Source organism: Fulmarus glacialis, unplaced genomic scaffold (assembly GCF_000690835.1).
Source record: "Fulmarus glacialis isolate BGI_N327 unplaced genomic scaffold, ASM69083v1 scaffold11647, whole genome shotgun sequence".
Taxonomy (NCBI): Eukaryota; Metazoa; Chordata; class Aves; order Procellariiformes; family Procellariidae; genus Fulmarus; species Fulmarus glacialis.
The window spans coordinates 50036-70615 of record NW_009223835.1 but is presented as its reverse complement, the minus strand read 5'-3'; the positions used below and the strand labels follow the sequence as shown (position 1 = coordinate 70615).

At 40.4% G+C, this 20580-nt stretch overlaps 1 protein-coding gene across 1 annotated transcript in view; it reads left to right on the top strand.

The window, feature by feature from the left end:
• LOC104079786 (uncharacterized protein KIAA1328-like) overlaps positions 1-20580 on the top strand; it is a gene marked incomplete at its 5' end in the record, with an annotated part of 77716 nt that overhangs the window by 51241 nt on the left and 5895 nt on the right. Inside the window, one exon of the mRNA XM_009581937.1 lies at positions 16236-16420. Within this exon, the coding sequence (XP_009580232.1) occupies positions 16236-16420 (185 nt within the window). The remainder of the gene's footprint in view (positions 1-16235; positions 16421-20580) is intronic.

Genomic DNA, 20580 nt, shown 5'->3' with positions numbered 1-20580 from the left:
CATCTTGTCATCTCCTGTAGGGATTAATTTTTTCCCTCCTTGAAAAAGGAAAAAAAGATTCCACGAGCAAATACAGTACAGAGTTTGATTTCTGATACAAATTTTGGTCGTAGTCTGGCTGTCTGTGAAAAGGAAAACTTTTACCTTGGGGACTGCTGCAAACTGTAGCCAAATTTTCTAATGGATGCCTGTTTCATTTTCTCTTCTAAATGTGCCATTGTAGTTTTTTCATTATCAAAGTCAGCAAGCGTTGTCCATCTCAGCCTCTTTGGATGATCTCGGTATGAATTTGCAGTGTGGAATTTGTCATTTCCCTGCTGGGTATTTTGAGGAGCTGTTGGGAAGAAATGTGTCTGTCCCTTTGCCTGCTTGCAGCTGGGCCGGCGCCTGGGACCTGAAGAGTCTTCAGATGCAGGATCTCCAGTTCTCTAAGGTGCAGCAGTCAGAGCAGGTTTTATTGAGGATGATTTTCAGTAGCTTGGAGTGCTCCTAAGTGAGCCCACAGCCAATTTTCAGCTATGGAGATAGTAACTTGTACAATTAATGGCAAGTTGTCTGGTTGTCTGTATAATTTCTTTTCAAGTCTGCCCCAGTGTGCAAGATGCTTTAAAATATTCAAAATAAAAACATAACCTGATGCATTTGTTTAGCATAAAACAGCCTTTTACAAAGCGCTTTCCATCTCCCAGACGCAGATGCTTGGTACATGCTCAAGTACCCACTCCATGCGTATTCAGTAGGATCAATACACCCGGCACCTGCTTTTGTGTGTGCTCCTGACGTCTGCATCTGGGAGAGGAATTTTAAAACAATCCACTCTGCTCTCCTTTATTTAATCTTAACTTTGCATCTGAATGTCATGGAAATAAGACCTATTTAATAGCATCAACTAGAGAAGATGCGGTTTGCTACTTCGCAAGTAGCCCTCCCCAGAGCTCTGCTGTGTGCCTAAATCTTAACATACAAGGTTCCCTGCTTTTCCGATTCTTAGGTTTCCTATAGAGCTCTGCCGGTACAGCTTTCTACTGCCTTCTCGCTAAGATGCATCTTTTCCTCAGATTTCACACAATACTGCCACTGCACCTCTACACTGACCTGTGCAAAATGTTTTAAATAGGAATTGTTGATACAGCAGCTATCAGATGGGTTTACAGTTATCTGCAGGCACTCTTTCAATGTATGCTACCTGGTTAAAGGATTTCTTTCCTGGAGTATTAAAGATTTGCAGGTGGAATTTGCCACCTTTAATTTCATTGAAGGCTTCTAATGTTTGTGTGCTTCATTCTATATCACCTGCGTGTATTTTTTCCAGTTTGTATTTTTAGTTAGTTGAAAATATCAAACATAGAATTCAGCAGTACTTTCCCCCTATTTGAATGCTCATTGCTATGGTGATAGTTCCAGGAGGGAATGCTGTCAGGGGTCTTTTAAAAGATTTTTATGTTTATGGTGTAACTATTTTTATTATCTTGTGAGAGAAGGTGACAATTATCTCTTGCTCCTTGTTTAATGCTTTGTTATGAACTCGATTTTTTTTGCGGCTTGTTAGACATGCAGGCATCTTTCTATGGTGATGTACAAGCATACTTCTGTGTTTTTTGTCCGAATATTCAATGCAATTAAACAGATGTGCAGAGGAACGCAGACTCGCAGCTCCCCCTGCTGTCCCAGGCATATCCAGGTTTGTTCACACAAATCACCCCCTCCAACTTAGCTTAAAAATAAAATAAAAATCACACACAATCACACAAGTGTGCCACCTCTGACCTGTCTTCTGTTGGCCCCATTACTCCCATTTTTGAAGGGAACTGGTATTTAAAAACGGGTGGCAATGGTAGCACCCATTTTGTTTCCTATTTGGAGTTTTCTTGTCAGTTCTTCTTCATGCCGGCATGCGTCACCTCCTGGTACTCTTGTCCTGAGCCTCTGGGGGAGAAGCCGTCACCAGTGCCACAACTGGCTTGTTGTCCAAGACCTCCCAGGCTTCAGTTCATCTGTGAGTTCTCCTTGGTCTCTTCAGGTGCATCTGTATAGTACTTGGCCAACTTTTAGGAATGTATTGAAAACAGTTTGTTGGGATTTTTTTTCATCTATTTGTTGTTTTGGCAGACTGGCACATTAAATTGGGCTGAAATCAACTGTGCTTGCAAATGGCCCATAAAATCTGTGTGTCTGGAAGCTGCTTACCCACTTGTTAGTGCTCCTTTTAACACCCAAGTTACTTTCTTGTTCCAGATAATTTTACATTGAAGTTTGTATCATTTTTAGATAGGATATTTGTGGCGTGAACACTTGTTTGGCTGGTAAAAAAAGTGTTTGCAGATCTGCCAATAGTGCAAATGCTGAATTAGGTGCAGATATGAGTTTTTCCCTTCTCTCGTGGCGTTGTCTGGATGTATCTATAGGCACAGCATCCCTCCAACAGATGGCTGCCGGAGTCTGTTGTGACGTAATGGGAAAGTATAGTTGGAGTTAGATAGACATTTTTGCTTCATTAGTGCCACGTGCAGACTCTGAAGGTAGTAGGTTTTTTGCACAGCGTGAAGGCTTTTGTTCTGATGTGGTTACTAAAAGCTTATTGCTGAATGGGGAGAGGTGTGGCAATTTTCTACATATACCTATGCATGCTTTTTTTTTTTTTTAAAGGTAGGCAGTGATTCCTATCGGACTGGGGAACGAGGAGTTCATACCCGCTGACCTCGTTGCTTCACTAATCTCATTTTCAGGATCACTTTCAACTGCGACAGAGTTTTGAAGCTGCCTGTCTTACATTTACCTGAATTATGCTGATTCTTTTCTCATGATCACGTATGCTGCACACAGCAGTATTACATCATTTCCATTACAGTCCAAAGTAACCTTGAGCAGGAAGCCTACTGCTAGACTAGAGGTATAAGATGTAAGTAGGAGATACCATAAGTAGTTTCCGTAGGCAGATGGAGCCAACCTGTAGGTGAGGTCTTCAAAAAGCACAGGAACTCTGGTGTTAGAAACACTGCTAAGCATAGGATGGCAATCAGTGAAAACAGGCTTGCTAAAACTCGAGTGCTTCCCCCCCCCCCAAAAAAAAACCCCCTTGCATTTCCTGCCAGTCTTCTGCATGGGTATAGTTCTGTAATATCACATACCAGAACTGAAAATGCTCGGAGGTTTTTTTTCCTTTGGGTTGAAATATTTAAAATTCATGCATCTCCTGTAGGAGTTTGTTCCTTGCCAACACTTGCAGACAGTGAGAGACATTTTTGCAAGTCATTTGCAGATGCCTCCTTTACAGGAGAATGTAGACACTGTTAGTTTACTGCCTGAATTGAATTTTGAAAACCTGAATTCTATTTTTATAAATTGGAGTGGATTACTTTTTCAGACATATCATTTTGATACTTTTTATTTTTATATGTAATCTTGGTTGAAGAGAAAATGATGTTTAATCTAGAGATTCATATGTCCCAGAAATTTGTGAGTTGGAAAAGTTAAGAAAAATCTTATAAAACAAAATGTTCTGGAAGGCAGTTTTAAATTATGAGATTTTAAACCCACCCGCACAACTTTCACGCCATTTAAAAGCTTATATCAGAACTGATGGGGCAGGACTAAGAACAAAAGCTATTGGTATTACAAAGTTAAGCAAGAAATCCTCTGTACCCTGCTGTTCCGGCCATGATCACAGCTGCACTAAGCTAAAACCCACTCCCCCACCCCTCTTGTGACCTTGGCTGCACTTCAGCACACAGAGAATTGAAGCAAAAGGCAAACTCCGGTAAATATTAGATTCTGCCACTTGCAGATATACAGACTACATATAAAGATAACGGCACGCATGCTCTCGCTCGCTCTCCAGCTCTCGCTTTCTCTGAAGTGGACTTTGTGTATTTGCCACTGAATTATTCTGACTTAAAACTTCCCAGACTGTACTGGTGTGTTGAGCTGAACTCTGTGGCTTTGCATGGGTGCTGAGGTTTTGCAGAACTACCCATTATGTATACAACAGTGCTAATTTTTGAGAGCCACGCAGAGAAAATTTTAGATTCAGCCCAGCTGATTTGTTCTTCACACTGCTCCTGCGGTGAAGAGGATTGATTTTTGTGTTTCTTTTGATATTTGGCTTCCTTTCCTCTGGTACTCAGTGCTTCAGGCCTTAATCCTTTAACCTTGAATCTGAGCATCAAGGCTTCAGGAGGGATCAGGTCTTTTGATGGAGAGAGAACGTCTTTTGTTGTACCAAATGGTTGGGAGTGGTATAAGGCAAGACAGCTCTCCAGACAGCATATATTTCTCTGTTGTGTTAAAAGACTATAAACAGAGGGTGGGTTTAGTGGGGATTATAAATAATCTAGAGGAAGGTGGGGTATTAGAAGCAATAGAAAAGAATTAATGACTTTTTCTTTAACATTTCACCAATAACCAGTCTATCATGACAGATGTGTACTGGGTTGCCAAATGCTGTAGTCTGATTTGGGTAACGGTTCAAAGCTCAGCGTGTCATGGAAATGGCAGTGTGGTCCCTGATGGAGCAGGGGGGAAAAAGGCTTTTCAGCTTCTCAAAGGGCAGTATTTGTGGAAGCAGATGCTTGCTTGCCCTACCCAGCATAAAGAACAGTTCTGCGGGCAGCCGAGAGAGTTCGTACTGCCGGATTTTTATAGGATCATTAATTATATGTTATAAGGCAGCTAAGCATGGCATTCCTAACTCGATGAATTCCATTATGAATGGCCTTTTCATATTCTTCATCTCATTATATTAAATGCATGTGACCTGAAGTTTAGCTAAAGTTATTGTTCGGGTTAACTTTCATTTAGTGGTTGCCCTAATTTTAGAAACAGTATGATCTTTAGATTTTATGGAGAGACAGGTTTTTCTACGCATGTTTTTGCAGCACTATTTTAGATAATTTCTTTTGGAACTTGGTAGGAACCTCTGTGAGGTGGCAGGGAAGGGATTTAGTCACTCCTTGATTTGCCTGGAGATTTCTGTACCCATGTCCCTGGATGACAACATCCAGTTACATGGATTTGGCTATCATCGCTCTGCCAATAACTCTTAAACCCTCTGCTCTGTTCCGTCTAGTCTTGCATATCTGACTGCCTCCCTGACACATAATCCTGGTTGTTTTGCCTTCAGATCATTCCTAATCTGGCCAAAACAGAACTCCTTACTTTTTCTTCCCAATCTCTCTTCACTTCTGATTTTGATAACACCACATCCTCCCTGTCACTCAGACTCGTAACCTCAGGGTCGCTCTCCTTCTCCATGTGCATCTGGCCTGCTGACAGCTATTGCAGCTCCCTTCTCCTCTGCAGCAAAAACATGCCTTCAGTGTGTCAACAGTTAAAACACTATCCCTTGCTCTAGTCCTTCATCTTGCACCTTGACTACTGTAAAGTCATCTTTGACTGCTCAATATTCGTTCCCCTCCTTCAAAATAAGTTTTCCAAATGGGTATCTTGGCTGCTTATTCAGATCTTGTCACTGTTACTTCTCTGAAACCCTCCTTCGAAGGCCGATTGTCTACTGTATCAGTTTGTAGGGCTCTGCGGAAAGTGACAAAGCTGCTTCTTTTTTTATTTTATCTGCCACCTTCTCTTCTTTACTCCTTCAGTTACGTGAGACTTCACATTGTTTTGGGTGTTGCATGAACTTTCAGCCATGTGCTCCTATCATGTTCCTTAATTCTTTCTGACTGTTGGAACAGCTGAGTCACGTCATGGTGACTCCTGCCTCTGTCCGTCTGTTATGACTACATCTTTCCTGTATCATCTTACGTCTTTGAGACCACTTTTTAGAGTTCAAAGGTTTCTTTCAGATTTTCAGAGTGCTTTTTTTCCTTCCCACCCCCAATCCTGATTTGATGAGTTTCAAACTAATCTGTCTCTTTCCACTAACCACAAGGATGGTCTCTGCCCAGTAAATCCACCTAAAATCTAAATCATACTCAAAAGGTATCACCAGTGACCTAGGGAGAGAAGTATTGTAACTCACCTGCAGTGACAAATCATCAGCTCTTCTGTGCAGAAAAGTTTACATATGGCTTCTAGCACATGCAAGAGTTAAAACAATATGCATGTATCTTCAGTCTTCTGTCAATAGTACCAGGCGTCACTTCTTTGTGTAATACATGCCCTTCTCTTTGATGTGTAGTTAATCCTTTTTTCCTTTGTAACTTTGTGCTCCTTTAATCTCCGTCTACATCTTGCATCCTTTTTGACAAAGTCATGTCTCTGAGAGATGGGCTAAATTTATATACTGGCTGTAGACTCAGTAGGGCTGAGATGGTTTGGCAACACAAATAATGCAAGCCTCTAAACCCACATCACGGTGTCAGGGTGGCACTGGTGGCAATAGCTCTGGACAGACGTTTCCAAACAGGTTATAACAAACTTGTGCAAAGGTAGACTTCCAAGACCTAAGATCAATAGTGTAGTTATAAGATGGCAAGAATCGCTTGTATCTGGACTAACAAAAGTACATGGTGTATTTGTCACATTCAGTTTCTAGGGGCAGGGAACTGGCAGCCCAGAGCCTGGGCAGAGCCCACAACTTCACTGCACACAGCCTTGCGCCAGGACCTCTCCCCTTTGTTCCTTCCCCTGATACTGGACATCAGAGCGTGGCAATACATATCTCACTGATACGTGCCTCTTAGCGAGGCAATGGTTTCTGTGTGGTTTCAATTCTATTATGTCCCTTTATTTCCTGAATATAAGAGTACAAAAAAGTGTTAAATCTGTTCCGTAAACATCCTGGTTGAGTCAATATTCAGTGGTGCTGTCACATTCACATAAAATCCATGCACTGAAAGGAAATCTTTAGTGTGTTGTTTTTTGTGGGGCCCAGGCCATGTTTTTTAGAGTTTTATGCCATCAGTTAGGCGTCTAAGTCTGTATTGCACTTGCAATAAATACTTGCTTTTTCAGTCACTCACCATCAAACACGGTCTATGAAATATGTAACTTCAGTGGATTCAAGGCAATTGAAGTGGCCACAAATTATAGTTTAAACCTTTACCAAGAGCTACCTTGTCAAATCTACATCTGTTTGGTATGGTAATCCACTAATCTGAGTAAGGTCCAAAGTCTAACATCTCTATTTACATCTTTTGGGGCTATAAGATTTTTTTAAAAGCAGATCAATAAACAATCTCAGTGTTTTCATTTTACTAAGCAATATAAAATAGATGAGTACTAGTGTAGTAGTAAATCATTAATATACTCCTTAATCATAGAGTGACCATGTCCCACAGATGTGATTTAATCATCGAAAAAAAGCCGATGAAGGGTAAAGATGCAGCAGGAGGGGTGTTTCCAACAGAATTGGGATAATGGATGACACCATTTTAAAAGATCCTAGTATGAGAGCATTTAGGATGCCATGTACATTTATAGTCGCAGACCTGGCTATATTCTAACATGTCATTGTTTTTGATCACTATAAAACAAGAATCAAAAACCACGTCAGGTGTGTATTTGGCTGGGGAGCCCGTGTGGTGCGAGGAGACATGTTAGCATCATGTTATAGCTGTGCCTTGTACCTGGACTGAGCCTGTGCCAACACACTGAGCCTCTGATGGCTTTTTGGAATAAGAAAAGCGTTACAGTCTCCAGATTCACTGGTCCCAAGATTTGTAAGACTTCGACACTAACAGACCTATATAACCTAAAACCCAATAGTAATCTGTGCTTAAAATGCTTAATTCAATCATCACGTGATACAGATAAAGATGATTAGAATAAGAGGACAGAATTTTCCTGGAAAAAGATGGGACCTGTAAGGGTCCTCCCATGTTGGTTTCAGCGGTAATGGTTCCTAATCATTAGCGAAATCAGATTCAAGGACAGCAGCCTCAGAGGAACAGGAAAGATAAAACCTCTAATTGTGTTTATTATGGAATTTGATGCATTTGTGAAAGGCTTTCCCTGCAACATGTTCCCTGATATCAAGGGAGCTTCCAGTGACGCGGAAGGTCACCTCAGGATCCTTAGGGGTACGTGTATTTGCCCAGTTTAGTGGTTATTAATTTTCATTGCTATCAGTGTGAGAAGTTTGTAACTTTATGGTCCTTCATTTCCTCACTTAGAAACCAGGGATAAGTATTGAAAGTTAGCATCTATCAAGTGCAACTTTGTCAATGAACAGAAGCAGCTGTAGATGTTGTCTTTTATAACTCTTTTGTCTGCATATAGGCACTACAAGAACCTCCAAAACTCTTATTTTCTGTGCATATGTAACTCTTCATAATACCTGCACACAAGAGTGCGATCTTAAATATCTTATTAGGCATCTCTTCAAAATGTCTTGTTAGTAAGGCATACTGGAAACCCTATGAGTACCTACTTTTCAAGTCTTATTGTGTCCGTCCTTTGCTATGTTGTCACTTATCCTTAGCAAATGATTGCTCCATGATGTGATCCATGATCAGAAAAAGGGCTTTTGCAAATTGCTGATCATTTACTGAAAGGTCCTGTTATCAACGCCTATCAGCCTGTCTGGAAACTGCTATGGAGGAGAGAGTGCTTATGTACCGATAGTCTTAGCGAAGGAAAACATAAGGACTCTTGCACTACGCGGGTGGTTACCTGCACACTCAGACCGATCTCTGCAGCAACAGCTCAGGCACAGCCTGTTTCGCAGTGCAGCCCATCTACTGTAAAGTCTTTTGTCCTGGGTGAGCCAAGTTGAGAAGGGATGATGCATTGTTCTTCTATGCCTTTATCACAACCAAATTGCAATCTAATTTGGGGGATGTTTGTTCAGGAGATAGCTTGCATATGGCATTTCGATGGGCACCTTGTGAATGGGGCTGGCTTTCAGCCAGACAATAGTGATGCTGGATAAGGCACCAAGACAGGCATTCACTTTGCTGAAAAGCATGTGATTCTCCTTCTGAAGGAGAGAGTGATGCGGCTTGATCTACTGGAGAAGTTTGGATTTAGTTCAAAAACTTTTGTTTGTCCTAAACAGGCTTTTGCATCATTCCTTATGGTACTTTCGCTGCTGACAGCTAGGCAGGCTTTTCAGATATACAGACACTGTTTTGAAGGATTGTTTTTATACCTATGACTTGACATTTACATGACTTTCTTTTGTGAAGGCTGACAGCACTGCTTGCTGGAACGACAGCTGCTCTGCTCTATAAGAAAGGCCAAACACACAATCACAGCATTTTGTCCTGCTAAAGCTTTGCCAGACTGTTTTCTGTGGCCATTTCTCTATGACTGTCTGAAAACCTTTATGTTGGAATTTTCATTGGATTCAGAAGAGAAGAGAGAAAAGTAATCAGAGCTCGTTTTGCTGTTTATTAGGAAAACTAAGATATGTGGGAAAGGTGTTGGTAGGGAGTTAAAATATAGCTAACTTAAAGCAGAATGAGGACAGGGCTTCAAAGGGAAGGCATGAATATAATTTTAGGTGGAAGTTATCTTAGTACTTGCTACAAATAAACGTCTAACTGTGTATATTAAGTGAAGCCCTGACTTCATTGAAGATAAAGGCAGTATTCTGATTGATTCAATGAGGCCAGGGTTTCACCTATGGCTGCTATGATCTAATAGGTCATTGCTAATTAAGAGCGTATGTGGCCTTAATCCTTGCTGGTGGAATTAAATATCTGAGCACCAGTTGCTGAGGGAATGGGGAAGGAACTGGTCTCCGAAAGAGTGGTCTGGAGAAGCCGTGCTCTGGGTTGCTGTACCCTGGTACAGCTTGATATATGGAAAAGTTTTTAGCATAGTGGCCGGTGTAACTCCTCCAAGATGAGAGAAAAGTAAACCAAACACAGTAGGTCCAAGAGAGACACTTCAACAGAAAAAAAACAAGAGAGAAACCTGATACAGCCACAGAAATTACTGGATTTGAGGGTACTGAGCCTGAAGAGGACTGTAAGAGATGAATGCTCTGCATCACTCCTCAGCAATATATTGTGTGCGTAATAACATGCAGATTGTAGGCAATCACTGTCTATTTTCTGTGATGAAAAATCCTTTCGTTACAAGCAGATTTGATAATATTTATATTTCAGTTCTGGAACTCTCCCTGGCTGCTGAGGTGTTCCCCTACCTGTCCCTGCCTTCCTGCTTTTTAACTGGAAAAATATGTGAGAAAGGAGATGGACTCAGTCCCAAAGATCATGGACCTGTTGGAGCAGGAGGAGGAGGGCCACAAACACCATCAGAGGGTTGGAACACCTCTCCTACGAGGAAAGGCCGAGAGAGTTGGGCTTGTTCACCCTGCAGAAGAGAAGGCTCCAAGGACACCTTATTGCGGCCTTTCAATACTTCAAGGGCGCTTATAAGAAAGACGGGGACAGACTTTTTAGTAGGGCCTCTTGCGGCAGGACAAGGGGGAATGGTTTTAAACTAAAAGAGGCTGAATTCAGACCAGACAGAAGGAAGATGGTTTTTTACCGTGAGGGTGGTGAAACACTGGAACAGGTTGCCCAGAGAGGTGGTAGATGCCCCATCCCTGCAAACACTCAAGGTCAGGTTGGACGGGGCTCTCAGCCACCTGAGCTAGTTGAACCCCCCCCATAGCAGGGGGGTTGGACTAGATGACCTTTAAAGGTCCCTTCCAACTCAAACTATTCTATGATTCTATGATCTCAAAACTATAAATGAACATGCTTTCTAGAAAGGAAAGCAGCTGTTTCTTATTAACATGCACTGGATCCCAGCAGTGTCATTAACATGCTGATGCATCTAACATAAGCCTCAAAATGCCAGGTTTCATAATTGGGCCACAAAATCTCACTCTAGGCTTGAATATGGCCTTCAAGGTCCATATTAGAATAGGATATTTTTCCTGCTTTTTAAAGGAGGGGAAAAATGTTAAGCTTAGATTTTTTTCAAGCACTCTATGTTTTAATATGATAGGCTTTAGATTTTTAACAGTGTGTTTTTAAGGTTGTTGATCTGCTGACATGAGCGGATTGGTTTTGTGGCAAGGAACGGAAAGCTGATGGTGTTCAGGGATGAGAGATTGCCCTGAAGTTCACGCTGTGCTTCTCCTCCTCGCCTGCAACACTCTTACCTCCCTTCCAGCTCTGTTCAGCCATCCTGTAGATTTGCACACCCTTCACAAAGCAGAAGCGAGTGGACCAGTCTCCCTCCTCTTTCCCATGTGCTGCTGGCTTGTACATCCTGACGTGTTTCTCCCCAGCTCTGCTGGAAAGAAGGGGCAGGCTGTGTCCCCTCAGAAGAGGACTCCAGGTTGCAGATGGAGATGTGCTAAGGAGGGCCGTAAGCTCTACCTCGGTTGTCAGGGTTTTCCTCATGATTAGCTCTAAGCAGACACACATGGTGTAGGCACTAATTTCAGGCGTCTCCTTTTCTCAGCAAGTCAAGTGTTTGGGAGTCGGTTCCAATTCTCTTCCACCTCTGCTGACCTGCTTGCTGTCCAGGGGCCCAGCTTCTTTACTGCATCAATTTCTTATCTCCTTTGCCTTGTGGATTACGGTAATCACACTACCTGACGCATTGTTGGGAAAAAACACTTGAAAAATCTGTGGCACTTGGTAGTCTGAAAGTAGGGGCTTACAAAGAGTAACACAGTATGCTTTGAGAGGACTGAAAAAGTTGTGGTTGTTCAGGAGGCCACTGTTATTGCTTCTTAGGTCCGCTCATCCAAAGTCTACAGTCCTTTTCTCCTTGTGAATATTTTTTTATTCGCCATGCAGACAACCAACTTCTCAAACAGTCCCACTTTGGAATTAGTAGTTTTCAAAAGTGTGGTTTGATTACTTGATTTAAACTGATCTAAATTCAGACCTCTGCTGAAAAGAAGATCCCATGATATATTGACACCTTCTTCTCTGTCCCAGCACTTGTGATACTGCTGCTTTATACCGAGCTGACTCTGGAAGCTGCTCTGGCTGAAAACTCTCCCAGCCAAAGTGGCAAGGGGGGGAAGCAATTTTCAGCCTGTTTGTCAAACTGCATCTGAAATGGCAATATAGGTTCCAGCTACAAAAACGTATTGCTTGGGTTGTCTACTTATCACCAGTTTTGCATCATTAAGTGTTATGCATTCTTGGCCTGATATAATTGCAGCAGATTGCACACATGAACTGTTAATTATTTTATTTTTAAAACAGAAATTGCGGAACAGGAAAATAACATTCCAACATGTTTGCTTTTGGAGCTAACCTACCACGGCAATCTGTTAGTTTGATAATGGTTAAACTCGCAAGCCCTTGCCTCAACAGGGTGCAGTAGGGTACCATTAAGGCAGCCATCTGCTGAACATATATACTGGAGGCATGAATTGCCTCGCGTTTTGGGTTTCTCACTAGTTATAATGTAGTCATGTTCTCTGGATGCCACTGATCTGCATTGAAAAATGCATGGAAAGATCAGAGTGCAGTGAAAGGTGAGCATCCAAATTTGGGATCGATGACTGGAAGCCCGTCAGATGAGCGCTAGGTGCGGAGCAAGGAAGAGATGTAATCTCGTGGGCGTACACATGCTGATAGTAAATGCTACTCTGTGGCAAGAGTCTTATCTGCTTGAGTTGCTTAGTGATTCAATAGATGTGTAAAACTCCATTTGCAGACCAAGGCTACCATTATGTTGGATTGATTCATCAGGATGAGCAACTAAACCAAGTTAAATTCTATCAGAGTTTTCCTGCATTAATTTAAAAATGAATTTAGTTGGCTCTAAATGGACATTTGTTTTAGTATCTTGAAGAACTGACTTTCCTCTATTAAAGCAGAATAATGTATCTATATGGTGCCCTAACTTGAACAGTACATAAAGATTAGTAAATAAGACCCCATTAAAAATACTTATAATGTAAGTAACATGGGTCCCAATAGCCTTTCTAATGTCCATTAATGCTTATTCTGAGGATCAGAGCTCATTTTACTGAGCCATTTAGTCAAACCGTGTGATTATTTAGAAAGTTAATTCATGCATACTAAAATCTAGCTTAAGTAATGCAGAGGGTAGGAGGTAAAACTCTATGGAGACGATAGTCCTTTTTGTTATTTAATGATCAGCCATAATTAACTTGCAAATTTGAAATAATTAGAACAAATTAAAGGTATTTAACTTTGCCTCCCTAAAGAAAAATTCAAATTGCACCAAATGCAGCTTTAAATTATTCAAGTCTCAGAGGTCTGTGCTGGGTTTTTTTACAATGCCTTTTCTATGATGAGAATACCAATCTGCTTTTTGTCAGAAAGCATCCTATCAAGTAATTGTTCTTTGTGTCTAATAAATGACAGCTATTCTTCTTTGTAAAAGTATTTCAGTCTCTGAAGACTACATCAGCATTTCCATGGCATTTTAATTCAATAAAACAAAAGGTTAATGTTTTTCTACTTTTTAAGGAATGCAAATACTAGCAGTATTCAATGGGTCCTGAATGACATTTAAAATTTGCCATTCACGCTCAGCAGGGATATCGCGATATGAAGCACAGACAAAATGGAAAAACATACAAGGTGTGTTTTCCTTTGTTGGTGATGTACTTCGATATTCATAAGGAGGCAGCAGTGCTGAGACTCGCTTCTTTTCTGGCGATGCTACTCTACAACTCCTACCTTAGCATGTAGTTTAGGTAGGTTTATAAGGTCTTTATTTAGACAGCCTTGTCTGTTGCGTAGTTTCAGGGAATAGCATGAAAATTCATCAGATATCGTGGTGCCCTGCAGGAAGTCCTACTAACCATTCTGCATTTGAGTGATACGATGGATTGCTGGATTTGAAAATAGAGAAGGATCTGTTTTGTTATTTAATCTCTTTAGCTATACATAACTGATCCCCTTGGACCATATGTTAATTTTAAATTTTCCAGGTTGCAATAGTCACATCATTCATTTTACTAATTATTCCACAGGTGAATGAGTGACTATGTTCTGAAATAGATTTTCTTTTTTTCCCCTTTTGTTTTCTTTGTTTAATATTGGTACATTGTTAATTATTGAGGCTTTGTATCATTGTTAATTATTGAGGCTTTGTATCTATCTGCATTATCGCTTTCCCTCCTCGGTCTGCACACCTCTCAGATTAAGTGTTTGTCATTTTAAGATTGGACTCTCTGTCCTTACTTGAGCAAAACTTTAGCGTGAGCTTTCTTTTATTAAATACTAGAGAACCAGGCTCTAATTAATTGTTTAGTGAGCTACAAATGCAAATACACTTGCTTTTGTTATTTCCTCATAAATTAGTTTCTGTAACTTCTTCTTGGTGTCTGTTTCTATTTGAATTGCCTCTGCCATAGCGTTATTTAAACCGCAACTCTCTATTCTAGAGATAACCGCACCATGTAAAAGGTATTGCAGTGAACCAGTGGAGTAATCGCGTCCTCATCTATAAGCCAAAGGTCACTGTCTTCACAGAAGATCTGTAGGTTGTAATTAAATGTACTTTAAAAACTCAGAAAGCATCCAAATAATGACAACCTCAGTTTTTTTAAATGCTGTTAATCATCCAAGTACAGACAAATGGAATATCAAGTCCTGTATTATCAGAGAAATCTGGTCAAGTATTACACCTTTAAGCCTCTTTAAACAGTTATTAGGGTCCAAACCCACCTCTTGCTGTACTCTGGGTTGCAGGAATTAGTAGGTTAATAATTTCATATAATTCAAATAAGATAGTAATTTAGTCCACCATAAATTTTAATAACACTTCGCAATATTATTAGTGGCCACACAGTTTGAAGCCCTGAAGTAAACGGAGGTTATTCAGAGAAGTTTTATCCAACACTTCAGCCAGTTATTACAGGTCATAAGCCATTATATAGTGTTCTGCATTAATAACACAGGAGTAATACTAATTGTCCAACAGGCGCAGTGGGCCCTATTAAACAATGGCTTATACAGCACCTTGATTTGAAACTTTTAATTTAGCTATCATTTTCTGACGGGAACATCAGATATCTGCTTTTTCCTCAGATGTACAGTAACTTCAGTAATGTAAGCTTTGAGGAAAAGATTCTTGTGAATCAACCTCCGCAAAGCTGTATCCCAAATAACAAAAACTCAGTGAAAGTCTTTGGGTTGCCCATGTAAAATTGGTGCTTAAACACGAAACAGATTTGTTTAATCTTCTGTTAACTTAGGAAAGCTGTATGTCACTCCCATGATTGCAAGTAGAGCAGTATAATCTTGGGATGAATTGTATTCCTTCATGTGGATAATCCAGAGATTTTTTTTTGATGTTTTTAATTGCTTTTTATAATGGTAACGGGGCTAATGACATATACATATTGGGAATCCTCATTTAAAGCAGTAGTTGTTTCCCAGAGAGCAGAATTTGAAAGCAGTAGGTTGTCTTTACTGAGAGAAAGATGGGTCTCCGTAGCCTCCTGTTTTCCCAAAATGTTTTGTGGTTGCCTGTGTCTGTAGAGACTGAAATCATGGTTGGTCCACATCACCAAATTTGCCTCCTGGCTCTATCCGTGCAGTGTTTACGATCTTGTGCTGAAGTTCATCTTGAACTGTAATGGTTCTGGTTAGCTTTCTTTTTTCTTACTCTACTCAAATTGTTGCACTTGCTGCACCAGATACTCTCCCACCAGTTTGCTCATACATTCTGTATCTTGCTTACAAGTACCTCTGTTCATTCATTTCACGTCTTTTTGTCTTATCTCCTCTCATCCCTTTTCTCCTTGAATCAATGTATCACCATCCCTGGAGGTATTTAAAAGACGTGTAGATGTGGTGTTTAGGGACATGGTTTAGTGGTGGATTTGGCAGGTGTTAGGTTAACGGTTGGACTCAATCATGTTAAAGGTCCTTTCCAACCAAAATGATTCTATGATTCTGTGATCTGCTTCCCTTTTGCAAACCATGACTCCAGTTTTCTCTTTACATAATCTTCTCTGTTTCCCTTTTATCCTAGCAAAGTGAGCATTTTTTTAATTACTCTTTCTTCCCACCTTGCTCCACTGTGCTGGACAAAGTACGTGGTGTATCTTCATCCCACTTGTCCTATCCTAACCACTCAGGAAATCCAGGACCTAATGCTTTAGGGAATGTGCCAAATGCCACAAAACTCCAAATATAATTGTCAGAGTGCTGCCAGCTGCTGATAACCAAAAACTCCTGCTAAAGTAGGTTGGTAACTCTTCAATCCTTAGGCATCCTGCTTTCAGACATTGTAAATGGATTCAACAAGAGCTCAACCAGCAGCATGATGGTTACGCTTCTGGAGAGTGAAAGTGGGGGAGAGGGCTGGGTGCAGTGTTAGAAGGGCTGAATGCATCATGTAATAGCGTGATCTTTCTTTCCTCCCAGTGTACCGGTGTTGAAACGTGAAGATTATTTTCTGAGGACACCTCCGGTGAGCAAAACCTCCAGAACACCAGGGAGCAGTGGTGGGAGCAGTTCGGGGAAGAAGATGGTTGATTTTGGTGCAAACATGGAAGATAGGCAAGCCCTTCTGATGCAAACCAAGAGGGAAGGCACCAAGTCAAGGAAAGGTAAGGGGAAGCATACTGTATTGCAGGGCCATGAGTGTGCTGAAGGCATTTAGAAACTGTATATATGTGTTCAAGAGCATATCAGTAAAATGCACAATTAGAGGGAGAGGATTGCAAGTTGCTTAAAACAACCCAAGAGAAGGTAGCTGTGTTTAAAGTAATAAAGAGCATAGAAAGCCTTGTAAATAACAAGTGATCATCTTGGCTGGTGTTCCTGATGGAAGGGAAAAAAATAGCCCTTTAATCTCAAAAAGCTACTTCTACAATTCGTTTTCCTTTCCCAGCAAGCAGAGAGAATAAGTGCAGTGGGACTTGCTCTCAAAATGGAATCTTCTGCACATTCTTTTCCTCCCCAAGTAATGGCTCCACCATCACAACCTGATATTTTGCCCCACAGGGATGTCTGTATGGCTAGAATCTATCCTGCTCTTAGCTTAGTACCTTCACTTAAGGAGCAGAGAAGCAGTCTTTCTTAGGAAGAGAAAGGGTTGGGAACAAAAGGAACTTGGATGTTTCACTGCCGAGCCTTGAACATAATCCTTGGTTCAATTATGAGCTAGCTTTTTTTTTTTATTTTAACTTGTCAGCCAGTTTGCTGTATATGTCAGCATAAAAATAAAGAAAATGGCAAAATGAGAAGAAATGTGATGCAGTTCTCAAAGGAACAAATAACTTGTGTTATTGGTTAAGACCGTACCAACATTAAAAAGCAGTCCCTGTGAAGAAACTTTCAAAAGGGTATCATCAGCCTGGACCCAAACAGTGGCTGAGGTTAATCTCTTCCAAGGCACAGCTACAAAAGTTGGAAGCCTGTAAAGGGCTTGTGTCCAAAAAAATCAATTTCTAATTTGAAACAAAATCATTTTTGACTAACAGGGGTTCAGGACCCATTACTTTTGCTGTATAGTCTGCTGACATTTCACACTTTCTGTTGTGCACAATGAATCCTAATAGTCATTTTATAACATTGCTACACCAATCAATTTAAGCAAGAGAAAGTCGTTACAATTCTGCAAAGTTTCAGGGGCAATTTTCACTGATGGTTTTCTTTTATGTTTTTTTCAGCTATCATTATTTTTTTCTTCTCTTTTCCTCTTCCTTCTCCCTCCTCCTTCTCAATACTGTAGTGATGAAATTGAGATTTTTCACAGTTGGATGATGGGTTTTGTTCCTTGGATAGGGATAGTCCCCAAAAAGTAATTTATTTTCCACAGATTCGGGGAAAAAAATCCAACCTGGCCTCTTCTTCATTCATTCATTTTGTTTTGTAGTACTTAGGAGAAGTTACAAGCTGCACCTGGCTATGCACATAGCAACTGAGCTGCACCTATGCCGATTTAGTGATCATAGTGGTCAGCATAGTGTCTGAAGATGGTGGGTATCTTTCATAAACACTTACTGGGATTGCTAGCTTTGAAGGCATAGAGCTGCATGGCAAAATTTAACTTATAAACATTGGCACTTGCTGTGATACCACGTAAAGTTCAGAGAAATGCTTTCAAGCTGTGGAACAACCTCAGGTCTATTACTGATTTGAATGGCTTGTTTATCACAAGGCAAATTACCTAGCACTAATCACTGAAGTTGAAGTCTTCTGTATTTAGTACCTTTTTAATTGGCTTCCCTCTGTTATATGTTTGGACTCCTTTAACAAGCATACACACATAATTGTAAAGTGTTTTTTTCATCTTTGGGGATCACCAGGGCACAATGTCAAGTTTCTTAATTCTAGTTAGCTCTGGACTTAGCTGTCTCTGTCCTTGCTTCTGCTGGATCTTCCCATCTGACCTGGGATTTCTGCTTCAGAATTTATTTTTTTTATTAGGAAGTAATTATGTTGCATCTTGCAAAAATAAAACTAGGGTTGCTAACATTATTTTCTGTGGTGAAATTTATAAAAATATGGTATTTGCCTTACTGCGTCAAGAGTGCTGAGCCAGCAAGCCTGGGGGTCTGTCTCGGACAGTGTTCAGTACCTGTTGTGTCAATACTAAGTGATCCCTCTACTGCAGTGCATTTACTTGAGCTCTAGCTTAGCCATGCGATGTGGGAAGGGGGAATAAAGTCAACAAGATGACATCTTGAGGCATGAAACTTGATGTTGTTTAGCCACAGACCAGGTCGTGGTCTTCTGGTCAGAAAACAGAAAACAGATACTATGTACAGAAACATGTCCACTGAAAACTTCTTGACAGTCAGATGTTAACCTATTGCTACAGAGGCTTATTTTTCTCATGCTTTGATCTGTCCTGTCTGTTTAAATTGTATATTCTTCAGGATGGGGACTCTCTCCAAGCACACCTTGATGCAGTATCATGCTGATGTGGGCCTTTGGGCTCCCTTTTGCACAGTGGGTGCATCAGGGGGACAGTGGAACTCATGGTAGTGTCCCTCCACAGCAACATAGGCAGTTGTACCAGATTTTGGCATTGTCTTGTTCAACTACCTTTGTCATCTTAGTGTTTTGGTTTGGTTTTTGGTTTTTGTTTGGTTGTTTGGGGTTTTTTTGAGAAGGTCGAATGATTATTCGGGAAACCATTCCCATGCTGGAATGGTGGAAGGCTTTACTGCCCACAGGACTGCTCAATTACTGTGAGCGCAGTGTGTGTGGAAAGGGTGATTTCCTAATAAATCCACTTTTCCTTTCTCCCTGTAGATGTTTAGTAATGGGGAGAAGAGCATTGTTAACCTGGTCCCATCACCTCGTGGAGTGAAAGGGGCACTGTTGCTTTTTGTCTCCTATTTCTGTTTGCTCCTTAATTTTTATTCCTGTGCTTTAGCAGGCGTTTGTGTCTTGTAGCCAAACTTCTTTAGTTTTACCAGCAAAACTTTAAGCAGACGAAGCAATCCTCAAGTCTTAGATCTTTTCAGCAGTAAATTGTTTTTATTGGTGTCACCAGCAGCTATGTCAATTTGTACTAAAATCTAACAACTTGTCTAGTTAAAAAGCACTGGAGTACAGAAATGTGTGTTTCTTTTCCTTTCTGCCCTGGAAAATTTTGCTTTTGCGCTCGGAAACTAAACTAGGTTCTATCCATTGCATTCTGCAATATTGGGCACTTTACTTCTCAACATTTCTGTTTAAAGTCTTCCTCTTCACACCCTTCCTGAAATATCTCTGCATTGAAACAAAGAACGAACTTTGTATCTCTTTGGGGGACATAGCACCTGCATGATATTGTATAGCATGTGTAGCTTTCCTTTCCATATGTAAAAGAAAAAGCTAGAGAAGAAAAAATTATTTTAGCTCATAGCATCTGTACTTTTCCAGGGGCTGATTTTTCTGTATAGTGTTTGTTTTTCAGTAGGTTTTCTAATGTAGCTTCTTAAGGATTCAGGATCTGGAACTTCTTCCCTTGAGGGAAGACTCTTCCCTACAATCGAACAGAGCAATTAGTTAATATTAGTGAAGCGCTTTGAAGATGTGAAGTACTATATAAATGTTAAGTATTATGAATATTAGTATTCTTCAATTCATAAAGATTTCTTTCATGATTATCAACCTAGATTTCCCTTTACGTACTTTCATCCCATTACTGCTTGAACCAGCGTCAACTGTTTCTTCATTCTTCATGTTTACACTTTCAAAATGTAGACTGCTGTATTTCCCCATTTTCTTCATGTTTTAGTTGTCTGTTTCTCAAGCAGAAATATACAGCTATTTGAATTTTCTCAAATGAGTCTTTAATCTACTTTAAATCATTCTTATACCAAGTTAATCAAATTGAAAATAGTATTCTTAACATTACCATTTAGAAGACATCTATAATTGCTTTGGGTAGCTTGCCTTGCAAGCTTATGTCTAGTTTGTTTTTTGCTATTCGTTGCTGCTCCAGGTTCTCTCCATTGGTGTCAGGATTTAGATTATCACACCATATATAAGCTTTTTTTTTTTTCAAGGGTGAATATGTCTATTCTTTTTCCATGTTTCTTGCTTCTCTAGATCATCTGCAAGGTCTCCAGTCTCATACTGTCTTCCAACACCTGCAAATCTAATTAATTTGCTGTCATTTGTATCACCTCAGTTCTCTATGACTTTTCATAAATAATTACCAGTCACTTCATAAATTCATTAACTAATTCCCTTTAGCCCTGAAATATATATCCTTCAGACTAAAAAATTTGTGTCTTTCCCTGCCTCCCTCCCCCCTCCCGCCCCC